General features: G+C 45.4%; 1 protein-coding gene across 1 annotated transcript; it reads right to left on the bottom strand.

Annotated features, from left to right (window-relative positions):
• Window positions 1-2,674: 2,674 nt before the first annotated feature.
• On the bottom strand, window positions 2,675-6,795 carry LOC114909166 (kazrin-A-like). Its single transcript, XM_029246221.1, has 5 exons — window positions 6,360-6,795; window positions 5,757-5,858; window positions 5,042-5,208; window positions 4,534-4,666; window positions 2,675-4,452 (listed from the first exon to the last, which is right to left on the bottom strand). The coding sequence occupies exons 1-5, from the start codon at window positions 6,570-6,572 to the stop codon at window positions 4,294-4,296; spliced, it is 774 nt and encodes a 257-aa protein (XP_029102054.1). The 5' UTR covers window positions 6,573-6,795; the 3' UTR covers window positions 2,675-4,293.
• Window positions 6,796-14,218: the final 7,423 nt, after the last annotated feature.

Raw genomic sequence — 14,218 nt, 5'->3', positions numbered from 1 at the left:
ATGGTATATCTGGCGCGCGCGCACCCACTCCCAGGACTTTTTCCTCTTCTGTTCTTCTCACTTTGCTGATGACCATCACAACAATGTCTTCTTGCATTAACCTGTTGCTGGGGCTGAGGGTTCGAGTCCCAGGGAGGCCCCTGGCAAACATGGGCTGTTGAAGAACCCATTCTTACTGAACCTTCTTCTCCAGCTGCATCAGCATGGAATCAGCTGAGAAGTCAAACACCCAAAGTAGGAACCTTGACCAAACACAAAGTAGATATGGAGCAGCAGCTGGTGCGGTAGTTTGAGGTGTCGCTTTGCATTCAAAGGCCCCTGCTTCGAAACCCAACTCCCACTACTGTCCCCTTGATTACATTTATTAATTTAGCTCATGCTTACAATTATTGATCCATTTATACAGCTGGGTAACTTTACTAGAGCAATTTGGCTAAGTACCTTGCTCAAGAGTACTACAGCTGGAGACAGGAATTGAACCTGTGACCTTTGGCTCCAGATTAAGGCACTTACCTTGAACTGATACAGTCAAAGTAATGTCTGTATAATTAATATACCATTATAATATTGATTATTTGTCTTTGTAAATTGCCTGAGGGGGTGTGTTGGTGCAATGGGCTTGGCCAAGTTCTGCTATTTGGCAGGTCTGGGGTTCGAGTCCCACTTGGGGTACCTTGCGACGGACTGGTGTCCTGCCCCAGGTGTGTCCCGCCCCCTCAGCCTTGCGCCCTATGCTGCTGGGTTAGGCTCCGGCTTGCCGCCACCCTGCTCGGTACAAGTGGTTTCAGACAATGTGTGTGTAAATTACCTTGGAGAAAGATATCACATTTAATGAAGTACAGTAATAATTCTGTGAGAATTCTGTTGCAGGGAATTATATTAATTTCTCAGTGCTCAATTTTGTAGGATGTTTTTTGATGGGGAAAATGCACAAATATACAGTGTATATACATATATATATATATATCTGTGTGTGTTATATATATATATTATTATTATTAGGTATATATTATATGTATATGTCACAAGATGTGAAAGAAGGACCCGCACACTCCACTTCCATGGAATATCTTTATTGTCCTGCACACACGCACACCCGCACACACACACACACACACACACCATCTCAGTTTCAGCAATGACTCCCACCTCTGCACTCGGTCTCACTCACACTGTTTTACAGCAGTGCCCCCATACCACGTTACCGCTTTCTATGTACATTTAAAAAAAGTCTCAGTTCGATACAATCTGTAAAATACAACATTTAAAAATATTCAGCCATTAATTCCTCCATTAATTCCACTGCTGCCTCTGCCACTCAGCAAACGGCAACAGCAAAGTTTTTTTTTTTTTTTTTTTTTAAAAAAAAAAAAAGGTTGTTTAATAAATAAATAAATAAAATTTCCAGATGAGACTAGGTTTAGAGGTGTTAGCGTGAGTTAAACAGGCGGAGCTGTGTGTTAAGAATAAGTCAGTATGACCTCTGTAGCAACCTACTGTATATATAGTGCATTTTGAGAATTTCCAAAATAAAATAAACAACTAAAATGTGTCTTTAAAATGGAAAAAAAAAAAAAAAACTTTTTAAAAGGGCCGCTCTTCCCAGTCTGCTCAGGTTTTATATTAGTTAAAGATCCAAGGAGGTTACCACCACGGAAATGAAATGCATCCGAATTTTGCCTTGTTTCACAGCAAAGGTGTGATTTTCCACTGCCGACGCAACAAATTATTTCCAGAACGTCCCTCTCGTGACGACTGTCCGCATGCTGGGGTTTCCGTTCATCGAAAACCACAATCTTATTGCAACACCCCCTTAACTTGCTCCCAACTTTCGAACAGCTGTTGAGTTTCGCCTCTGGAGCCATGCAACGACACCCCTGTCCTTTAGCCATAAACGCCAGAAACATAAAGTTGGAAAAATTTTCAGAGGATAGAAAAACATTTAGTTCAATGGCCTTTGTGAGCGCAGAAATAAATTCTGGAACATTGATGTGACCCAAGGGACTCGAATCAAGACAGAAAGAGGAAGGTGGAGAAAAAGAACAAGCAATTATGAATATTCATATGTATATAATGAGGGGCAGGTCAGTATGAAAATTAGCAGAACGTACCTGCTGCGTTCCATAGCAAACGCTGATAACAGAACTGTTATCCTAGAAGAAAACAGGTACCGGGGACCCAAAATAAGAGCTTTAATTCGATTTAGGGCTTATAAAAGTAGGCAGTAACCGGAGTATAAAGCAGAAAATATGAACACAGTCAATAAACCGCATCAAACCGGTTGAGAAATTAACGTGCCTTTGTACCGAAATGGTCCAAAAATTGGGTTCAATAACCATGATATTAGGAACAGATGGGGTGTGGCCAGGGGGCAGAATCAGGGATGGGGGGGGGTGTGATTGAAGGGGGGAAGGGGTTTGTTTAGGGAACAGGGAGGGGCAGGGGTCAAAGGGGCAAGGAGTTACGGTTGCAGAAAGAACTGGAAAGTGCTGTCAGTAAGGCAGTAAGCATTGACCAGACTGGCTGGAGATCAGAACCAAAGGTGGTCTCTCCACACCAGTCAGCTCCGTTCCAACCTGCCACAATCACGGCCCCTGGGGTCGGAACCAGGCCCATAGTGTGTGTGTGTGTGATTGACCTATGATGGAAGGGTGTCACATCCAGGGTGTACCCTGCCACATGCCTTATGTTTCCAGGATAGGCTCTGGACCACCATGACCCTGTCTGATTTGAACCCTCTACTAGGAAGGTGTGTTTGAACCCAGCGGAGCAGAGAGTGCAATGGGACAAAAACCTCCTCTCCCCGTAACTTACTTCCTGTCCTGTCCAAGGTGTCCTTGTCATTAATGGACATTTGGTCCAGTTGGCAGAAGGGAGACGAACCGACTGTGTGACCCGACAACCAGAGGCGAATGCAATAACCCAGAGGGCGCAATGTGATCAAATCCAGAACCGCGCGGTCGTTCCTAATCGGGTTACCATTATGGTGCATTTGGCCTTCAACTGTACACACGCACACGCGCACACACACACACACTCACACTCCCATGCCCACTGGCTGTATCTTTCACTTCTTGTGCCACAGCCCAGAACACACTCCTGCGTTTTCCACCCGGCCTCGACCCGATAACCAACTTGGCTCGCTGACTCCGCCCCTCAGTTGGTCTGAGCTTCACGGCGAGCAGAACACACATCCGCTAATGGTTAGCTGCATTTATGATAGGGTGAGTGTGGCCCGGTACAAATATGACACGGTGGGAGAGGGGTGGGCGTGGTGGTCTGGCGTTATTTACCGCGTTTGCCGTTAAAAGGAGTCCCTCCTTGTGCGGGACGGAGGGGAATTCGGTGAATCCCACATGAACTGCGGTCAAACCAGCGAGACGGCAACCTCCGAAGACCCTTCACACACCTTGACCGCACACACCCTCAGCGCCGACATCGAACCCCATCCTTTTCTGCTCCCTCATGGGCTTGGAGCTTATTTAAATAATTTTAATACACAATATATTTCCAGCCACTGTTATATCACTGACTTGTTTATAGGTTATTCATAGGTTAGAATATATATTTTCTGAAATATCAAATAAGTTCTAATTTGAAATGTCAAATGAGTGAAATAAAATATGAAATATTCAGACATCCAGCAGAATTGTTCATTGTGACACAACATAGTTTCCCAACCCTCAGTGCACAATGAAGTAGGTGGTCTTTCATGATGTGCACGAATTAGACGGCGCGGTAAACCATCATCCACAGGAAGTACGGTACAAATGATGAGCGCAGGGCCTGTGCGGTGAGACCATAACCACAGACAGAAATCATGCACTCTTTAAAATGATCAAAATACACTTTTGTCTCACGTCCGGGTTTGAGCACTTCCCTCATCCACTCCTTTAAAAAAAAAAGAAATCTCTGAGGTCATGAAGTCGATGGACTGCAAAAAAAAAAAAAAAAAAAAAAAACGGTTAACGTGTTCCAAAGAGCTCTGCGAACAATGCACATAGAAAAATAAAAGCTTCGTCTGCCCCCCTGCTGTGTCCCACAGGTGCTCCCTTTGAGATGGAGAGAGAGAGAGAGAGAGAGAGAAAAAGAAGGAGAGGAGGGAGGGAGGATGGGGAAAACAGAGCGCCCCCTCTATGGAGAGGTGTGAAACCGCATGCTTCCGCTGACAGTCCATGCCATCTTGATAAGCGAAGTCTCCTCGGTAAAGAAGTTTCCAGCAGCACCCATGCGTCCACACGTCTCCCAGCATCCTCCACTCGACCCCCAGCTTGCTTCGGTCCCCGGCGGCCCTCAGACATTGGTGACCTCGATACCGGAGTAGCCGTGCATGGGGCTGCCTTCGGCACGGGGCGGGGCCTCGCTCCGGCCTTCCCGGGGCAGCGACCCGCAGCTGCCGTGGAAACCCAGGTCCCGAGCGCCGTGGCTCTTGGAGCTGCACCCTAGAGGGGGCTGGAGAGGTCGGGGGGCAGATAGGTAAGGAAACGGCCCGGGTGGATGACCGAGGAGAAGGGCGGGACCCACCGTGCCCACCTTGCAGGCGCGTCTCCGCAGGGAACCCTCGTCCTCCGAGCGGCGGCTGGCCGAGCCGGGGGAGCGGCACAGGGAGCTCTGGCGCAGGAGGGTGGGCGTGCTCAGTCGCTCGCTGTCCTGCTGGAGATTCGCCCTGTAGGGGAGACGGAGCCAGTAAAGTCGTTGCAGTGACCAAAAACAAGGTTGTGGTAAATGATTCTGACAAACCAACTGTTTTGCGACAGGACCAGTAATGATGAGCAATAGTTACTGGAAGAGCTGGTACCCTGCTGGTAACTCGTTAACAGCAGCGTAGATTTGACATGGTTCTACGACTCACTCCGAGTCCGAACTCATAAACAGCCGCTGGAGGAAGGGTTATTATGAATAGAGGCGTTAAAAGTATTATATTTCATTCCTTCCTATATAAGGTCACCCCTTATATGCTGCATTTAAGTCACCCTTTCATTCCTGTCGTCTAGCAGTGGGCGTGGCTTGGTGCAAAGGACCGCCCCCCCCCCCACCCCACCTGGCTTCGCTGATCAAGGCCTTCATCTCCTCGCTGAGGTGTCGGCGAATCATGTGCTTGCCACCGGGGATGCCCAGGGCCGTCGCCATGGCGTCCGTGTTGAAGGAGGGGTCCAGTACCATGACGGCGCCGTGCACCCCGCTGCTCTGCAGGTTGTCGGCAAACTCCTGTGCGACGGGGGAGGGGATCGAGGGTTAACTCGCTGACTGGTGAGTGTCTCCGCGTGTGAGCTTGACTGGCTCTCCACCGACAGGCGCTATTATCCGTTAGCCATTCTGGGGAAATCGGTTGTCAGCCCAAGTGTCGGGACAACGCACCTCCCCACACGTCTCGCATTCACGGCTGAATCCAGACAGACATGAATTCGACAGGTTGCATAACTCAGCGCAGGAAATAACAGCCAGCAGGTAGTGCAGTGGTTAGCGCTGCCACATTTTAACTCAAAGAACCCTGCTTGGAATCCCCCTTCCTGCTTTAGTACCTCGGTGAAGGTCCTTACCATAAATTGCTGCAGTAAAAATTACTCTCTTTGGAGAAACACATCAGCAAGGTGAATAGAGGTAAAGAGATCAGAAACGATCACCTCCTGTACTGATTGAGTTTTTAATACAGTTTGGTTATGAAAGCAAAAAAAAATCTATATTTTGACCGTTTGTGACCGTAGGGTTCAGTTAACCGGACATGTCGCTTCTGGCACCGAGATGGGCGTCCCCACCTTGAGGTCGATCTCCTTGACCCACTTGATGACCCGGTGGTTGGTCCACACCAAGGGGTCCATGTTCTGGTGCTCGCACTGGGTTCGTCGTGCTTGCAGAGCCTGCAGGGATTTCGACATGTGTGTGACATGAGCGCAAACCATAACTGGTGCCCCAAACTGTCAGAACTGGCAGTGAGAGGGGGCAGGTTGTGTATCTGTGAAGGAGATCAACTGGGGCAGTCGGTAGCATAAGGGTTAAAGCTGCCATCTTGCACTCGAAGGAGCTGGGTTTGAATCTGTCTCCTGCTGTAGTACCCTTGATCGAGGTACTTAGCCTGATTTTATACAGAAAAAAGTTACCCAGCTGAGTAATTGGGTAAATCCCAGTAACCATCTTAGTGTTCAAACCTAACACTTTTGAAAAAGCTAAATGAATAGATTTAAAACGACTTGAACTGATGGTTGTTGGTTCAAATCCTAGAGTGAGCCCAGCACTATACCCTTGACAAGGCACTAAGCCCGTATGGCTCCAGTAAGTTATGTAGGTGTGGTAATAGGTAAAAATGCTCGGTGTCTTATGGTAAAAGCACAGCATAAGGAGGTAAGTAAGAGTCAGGTGACCTCCTTGTCGAAGCTGAGCGCGTGCAGCAGCTCGATGCCCAGCAGCAGGCTGATCTGGTGGAACTTCTTGGTGACGCTGAGGAAGCGCTCGAGGTCACGGCGCGTGAGCGAGTTGAGCATGCGCCCGTCCACCAGGTGGTTGTGGAACGCCTGCGAGTACTGTGGTAGTCCCACGTCGCTGAGCCACGCCTTGGCCACCCAGTGGTGATCCATGTCCGCGGCCTTCGACAGCCTGGGGGGGGCCGGCGGAAAACACCGGAGAGAACACGGCCCTTGAGGTCAGGGAAACACACTTGGCATCACGGCGTCACCTCCTGAGCCGCTGCCGCCACTTATTCTGACTCATCGCTTACAGTGCGAGCTATTTTTTCTAAACTACGTGTCCAGGAGGTGGCGCTCATGGGCAGCCTGTTAAACAAGGTGTGTGAAAATGAGGGCTTCCTGATGTGTCCACATTCACAGCGGGACGGTTACATAGAGAGAGCGTTGAATATTTTCCCTTCAGTTAATAAACGGAACCCCTGGGTTGGGCCTTGGGGGCGGAGCTTCTCACCCGTGCCCCCCCTCTGCGTCGCGGTAGTCCTCGATGGCGAGCCGCAGCTTGCGGCGGTGCATGGAGCTGCTCACGCCCAGGCCCAGCTCCAGGTCCTCGTCCGTCAGACCCAGCAACACCTGGAAGAGAGCGGCACGTGGTTCATTTCCACATCCCAGATGATCCTCGGTATGGATTCGATCGATCACATTTCACAGCAAACTTATCAGTCACGCTGGAACTTGAACCTGCAGCCTTGTGGGTGCATTCTGTTTCTATAGAACTGCTTCAGACAAGACCTTCTCAAATTCAGCTACACAAAATCCATTATATTTCAAGAAAAGTCTCACATCTGTGATTTTCGTTTACTTCTCAACCAATCGTTTTAGAGGTTACAAAAAGTCCAGCCAATTATCTCCCAGATCCAGAAGGCTCGGCCAATAATCATCAAGTCCGATGTTATTTTTAAACCATTATTTAGCCAATGTTGAGGTGACTTACAATGTTAGGTTTCTATGACAACAAGCAGGTTAAAATTTGTAAAGCTGGGTATTTCTGCTTCATCAAATCAAGACAATCAAAGGATCTACAGCAGGAGGAAGATTCGAACCTGGAACATTTGGTTTGTAAACCAAAGACACTAGTCACTTTGCTACCTGTTACCCCATCTAAGGAAGGGCCGCCCAGTACCATGTTTCTATCGAGTGTTCATCAAGCTTTCGTTAGTGCACGGGCAGCACTTCACCTTTCCGCTCTTGACGTTCTCGGCACAGGCACGGATGTACATGGGCATTGCCATGACAACTTCCAGCCACGCCTGCACCGTGCCCGCCTTCCATGTGGACATGGGCGTGCTTCTCGCCAGCTCCACCTGCTGGAGGCGGTCCAACTGGTCCTCGCCGTCGGACAGGCTGAAGCTGAGACGCGTCGGGCTGGAGAGGCTGTCCGAGTCTGGACCGGTCCGGGGAGAGGGGTGGGGGGAGAGAAAGGAAGGGAACTGTTTTTTTGACCTCTTACTGCATGCTTGTCTTGTGCTGTTGAAACTGCTTGTGAAAATGGAGATCAAAACGTGGTAAAAGCTGAGGGATGCAGCTCCCTGTCCTATGGTAGTACCGCACATCTACTGCTAGGTGTTTTTTCCAAGTACTCCATTAGTCTACAGGGAGTCTTCCAAAATTTATCCTCTACAGGGGATGTTAGCTGGGCTGAATGCTCAGCAGACCCACTGTGCAAAGTACATATTTAGGGCAACAAATGTCTAATATCAAATGTAAAGTGTCAGTCAAAAGTTTGATTACACCCAAGTATACACGGGGCTTTAACTCCTATCCTTAACCCTATATCCTATTCTTAACTCTAACTCCTATCCTTAGAATCTGACCCTAACCCCTCTCCCTATCCTTAGAATATAACACTAACCCTAGAATCTAACCCTTACTCCTATACCTCACCCTGACCCTAACTGCTATCCCTATCTCTCTCCCTAGAATTTAACCCTAACCTTAGAATCTATCCGTAACTCCTCTTCCAAACATCTAACCCAACTCTAACTCCAATCCTTAACTCTAACCCTATCCCCTACCCATGACCTTAACTGTAACCCCTCTACCATATATGATGGTACAAGAAACATTAGACACCCATAATAATGCCCACTGACAGCAATCAGATGGAGATCACGGCATATGATGTTTCACTGATCCATTCATGCACATCTTCTCCATCACAGAACCGGAAGGCTCAGCCTTATCATCTGCTTTGTGTCATCCTTCCAAAAGAGGCTAATGAATACCCCAAGTGGAGATTATTAAATACAGTTCAGTCTCACCAAAGCCGGTCATTAGACCTTGGGGCGACAATGCCACTTGGCATTAAAAATTCAAAAATCCATCGCAGCCTCGAGCAGACCCTGCGGGGAAATGTGCCGAGGAAACGAAAGGAGGAGGGTGCGCCCTTACAAATGCTTTCCAAAATTCTTTCCCGAGTCATTTTTATTCAAATTTATTTAAAGCAGTGCCGTCACTGCCTGCCAAATGTCTTGGCTCCACAGCATTTCCCAAGAGCAATTTATTTACTTTTCGAGCGCACCGCCTCCTAATTTTTCCAATTCGCTCGAGAATGTCACCGCCACAGCTCTCAACTTTCCTAATGAAAATTTGTTTCCGGCCTTCCCATTGGACACCTTTCATGTGGAGTGACATATACCTTGTCCAATCACATGCAAGCACAGGAATAGACAGAACCTATTAAAGCAGGGCGATTACAACTTGCCAGGTACTGGGGAGACCAAAAAATCTTATGAAAATATGATAAGTACTTCATAAAAGTACCTTAAACAGTAAACAGTCAGCTATATATTAAATTAGTACGTAATAAAGTTATATTCAAATTCCAGGAGGGTGGGGGACATTTCCCTTGCTTCAACTTTGGAGGGAAACATCCCCCATGTCCCTCCATTTCCTTCTTGTAATAAAAGACTGATCACCAGATAGTGCAAATTTTCAAGGTCTTGTTTTCTAAATAACAATCAGTAATGTCAGTGAGTGCAAACTATACATCTGGACCCCACATGAGTTGGAAATGGTAGCATGTGGTGTTGTTCAGGTGTATTTTGGGGGGCCCTGCCTGAGGGGGTCGCAGCAGGGTCCCCATGGACACAAACTACCCGCACAATTACTATTATTATTCTGTATTCGGCTGATGCTTTGGTCCAAGGTGACTTACAACGTCATGATTGACACAGATCGCTCATTCCTTCGGAGCTGTCGATGACCTATACTGACCGTCTCCCAGCGAAGTTGGAAGACCGAGGAGACGTGTGGGAGGGTGAGAGCTGCACGTGTTACATTACATGCCTGAAAAGCCACAGCGCATCTGACCTCAGCTGTCCTCAAGAGGACAGAGCCGGGCATCATGGCAAAATGACAAAAATACGGCAGGTACTCAGCTTGAATTGTTTCAAGAGTTGCATCACAGAGCTGTTTTCTAATGACCCAGCCTTTCTATATAATAATAATAATAATAATAATAATAATAATAATAGTAGACAACTGTCTCCAAGGAGGCTAAAATACCTTTCAGACTAAGATTTTTATTAATTATTAAGATTTTTATTAGAATTTATTAATTTTGTTATTACTTTATTAATTTCTATAGTTGGAAAATTTCACCGTATCAGTTCAGGTAAAGTACCTGAGGAGCAGGAGCAGTTATTCAAATGAAGAATGGCTCCAGCCGCTACGCCACCTGTTGCTCCTATATACTCCATATAGCTCATTGTTGATGTATAAGGGGAATATTCTTGGGGGTATTTCACAAAGTAAGACTTCTCAGATGGCTATTTAACTTCAGCCAACTTGAGGAGATGGGGCGGTGTCAGTGCATGCGTCACCAGCATTTGCAAAGCGTGGGGGTTCGACACAGAATTGTTTATGACGGCAGGCGGCTTTCTGAGGTTCCCATTTCCGTTTACTTTTATTCATTTGCCAGTCACTTTTATGAAAATAAATATTTATCCAAGGTGACTTACAGTGATCGATACACTGCACTGAACTGCTTAGAGTCATTCACACGTTCATGCACCAGAGCAGTGTAACACACTCACCCACTAGTATCTACACGCACTACAGGAGATTTAGAGCCACCCATTCACTTGAAACACATGTCCTTGGACTATGGGAGGAAACCAGAGCACCTGGAGGAAACCCACACAAACCCTGGGAGAACAGGCCAGCTCCACACAGACCGAGCCATGTCCACATGTGCAGCCCAGTCATTTTAAAGCACCAGTGCTACCAGCTGAGCCACCATGTCAACCTTTCTGAAGGGTAGGAGGAACCATGGGGCCCCTATATAGACCCTTCCCTCCAGTTACCCCCCAAGAGTGGTCCTTTTCAATGGCATTCTGGAGCTACTGTGACAGGGTCAGGACCAGATGACAACTTTCACCTGCGCTCACAACAGCCAACAAAAGTCTTTCGGACCTAGCGCTAAGCAATCCACACAACATACAAAGAGAAAGAGCGTCTTCATTGTGTTGAACACTTACTACCTCAGCCACTGAGCAAAGAAAAGAACCCAAAACCAATTTGAAATATAAAAAAACATGTTTCCTGTAACTTATGTTTGAGCATGAACACTGTAATCATTAAAACTCACTCGAAGGCCAGTGGTTTGGCTGACATATGCAACGGGTTACGTCTGTTTTCACATCCCACAACCTCAAATGTTTCTGGCCAAAAGATCCCCCTGCATTCCCCTACGTGACACCAGGGTCTCTCCCCTCTTGTTCATGGTATTTGCCGGGACCAGAGGGAACAAGACTGCAGATGTGAGGTTCTGACAGCTGCGGGAACGGTTCGGCAGCTGCGTTCCCCCTCTGGTTCCAGGTTCAGATGGTGGCGCCGGTGGGAGAACAACTCGTGCCTTTTCTCAGGCTGACTGCACAAATGCTGGACATGGAATGAGATCTGGAATGGACCCTATCCCTAATTTCCACAGACTGAAATGGGGACATCCTTGTCCTGCCGTTCCTGTGATACACCTAGACCACAGTGGGCTTGTCTCGACCGAGTTGTAATCAGTAGTGGAGAGGAACCCCAACGAGCTCAGTTCCTCAGGTGCAGTCTTTCCCTGTCTTATTTATTCCGGAAGGACCCTTCACAATGTAAATTCTCAAAAATCAAAGACATAATTACTTTCAGTTGCAATGGTAAACATTTTCACGCATTCCTGACTTCCAAAATTTGACACCCGTTATCATGAAATGTCATCAAATCCCTTTAAAATGGACAGAAATACATCAATAATTTAAATTAGTTATAACAACATTAACATGGATTTTCTCTGCATTAATTAGTCTATAATGATGTATGGCTGTTACTAGTGTATGTTCATCTCTTCCATATTTGGATTATGTCCCATGCACTTAAATGCTCAGAAACAAAACATACTTAAATATGATACTCAGTGTTTATGTATTAATTAAGCCTTTAATGCAAAAAAAAGACACTGGTTATTGATACTGATCTATGACACTGATGTTTTTTGGTCAATGACTCTTATGCTATCAGGAGGTGCAAAAAATCCAAATTTGGCCTTTTATTAAATATAAAGAAAGGTTTTATAAATTGAAGTAGGGGCATTAAAGGAAACCATTTACAACCAGCTACAAAAAAACTGTCAAACTGATTGTTTTTTTACTTTATATTCATATGGATGTGACCATTTCAGAACGTTTGATCAGACTACTCTCTTAATAACTCATGAAAAGAGAAGCTACCTCTGTGGTCTAACACATTTTGTCATTTCTTAACTGTTACATATTCTGGAACAGCAGTTGTCAAGCTTAAGGCCATCCTAAATCCTGGCAATAAACTGAAAATGTGGCCTTCAATCTCTACTGGGGTAGCAAGTGACAGTGGTTAAACCTACTGCCCTTAGCTTCAGAGAACCCAGATTTGAAGTGTCAGCCCATGATTTCAAAATGACATAAAACACTTATATTTACATTTGCTCATTTAGGGGAAACTTTTCTCCAAAGCAACATAAATTTCAGAAAACCATTCACAAGTGCATTAGACCTGTTATCTTTGCTGTCCTGTTTCCAGACCGTGCTCAGGAACCCAGGGCAGTCTTCTCTCTCCGTTTTATAAGTACAGCTCCGGGGTACTTCCCACTTTTCTTTTAATTGATATATCTCCACAGCATGAGCAACAAACCAAGAAGGGATTCACCAAGCACAGCATGTTTATTGCGAACAACTTTCTAAAACTGCGCAGTGCTGCTAAAATATGCATACATACCCAAAAAACCATCAGCTAAACTTTTGCTGCTAGTTGCTCTGCTATTTCTGTAATAATTCAATTAAATAACGCACAATGTGGCAGACAGACACTCCTGTGCAATTTCATACACTTTCAAAAATGTTCTACTCTTTCAAAGCAACACCCCAAACACCCCAACAAACAAAGAGATCTGGATGCAGAGGAAGCCAACTGTAGTACATTGCTATACTTCAGCTTCACTTGCACAATGAACAAATTTCAAATTTTTTGGACACACTTTTGGATAAATTTTGTTCTAAAGATTTCTTTTGTTCCTGAAAAATGATAACCAATCAAAAATTGGCGATCAAAAGAGCCATTATACCAACATTTGAAAGATAGTAAATGAAGAAATACCTGTACTGAACTGAAACAATCGGACCACGCAACAGCCTTCAGCAGCCAAACCAGGTTCGCAACTCTCTGTCTGATGAGGGCTCAAAATAAGTCAGACTTAGAATAACATTGTAGAGCTACTATAATTTGTAAATCCCAGCGGAGTTCTAGCAACAGAGCACTGGGTTCGAGTTACATCACTGCCTTAATGTCACTTATTTTGAAAAGTTACCAGCTCCCGATTGCCAAACACACGTGTAAAAGCTGGGATGGAATGGAGCTCTTTCAGAAGAGCGCTGATTAATGTAAATGCTTCTACGGGTGTAAAGGTTAACATGCCTCCCATTTCACATCAAATTAATGCACTTCATTTAAGCATCACGCAGCAGCTGATTCTTGATTTGGAATCAGCGGTACGAAAGAGCTGCACTTCAAGTCCTGAAATTCAGACAAGCGTCCAATTAAAAGTTGCCCTCCTGACTGATGCACGTCTCTAACATTCCAATTCATCTGAAAATAACTTGAAGTTTGGTACTTAAACCTTTTTTTTTATTAGAATATGAACAAAACCAGGGATGGATTATTTTTTCTGCTGCAGTTGATTCTGCAAAGGTTAAAAAGCAAGAACAGCTAGTAGTGTAATGGTTAGTGCTGCTGCCTTTAGACCCAAAGGTTGCAGGTTTGGACCTCTTTGTCAGCTGTAAGGTACCTTTGAGCAAAGTACTCACCCCAAATTGCCTGAGTGAAATTACCCACTTGTATAAGTATATGAATAATTACAAGTAGCTTAACACTGTAAGTTGCTTCTGGGAAAAGTGTTAGCTGAATGTGAGAAGTATGCCCAAAATTCAATCAAATATTTTCAGAAATGACACTAACTCTTTGTCTCATGAAAACAATTTAGACTGGAAATCCGTTCATCCTCTGTCACAGTAAATAAGAGCCCAATAATAGTCATCTCTCATTTGTCTCATGGAAGAGGTTCTGTAAGTCTTGGAATAACTATAATAAATAAGTAATAAACTATGATAAATACTTTTTTAAGCGCCGCTAACTTCCAAGACAATTTAAAATGACTGAAAATAAAAAGGAGTTGGGGCATTCAAAGTCCATTGCTGACCAGTTCATTAAATAAATATATGTACTGTTTCTCATCTTATTATTGA

The sequence above is a fragment of the Scleropages formosus genome, chromosome 2 (assembly GCF_900964775.1).
Source record: "Scleropages formosus chromosome 2, fSclFor1.1, whole genome shotgun sequence".
NCBI classification, from domain to species: domain Eukaryota; kingdom Metazoa; phylum Chordata; class Actinopteri; order Osteoglossiformes; family Osteoglossidae; genus Scleropages; species Scleropages formosus.
Note: the sequence above shows the minus strand (reverse complement) of the source record. Positions and strands in the feature narration are given on the sequence as shown.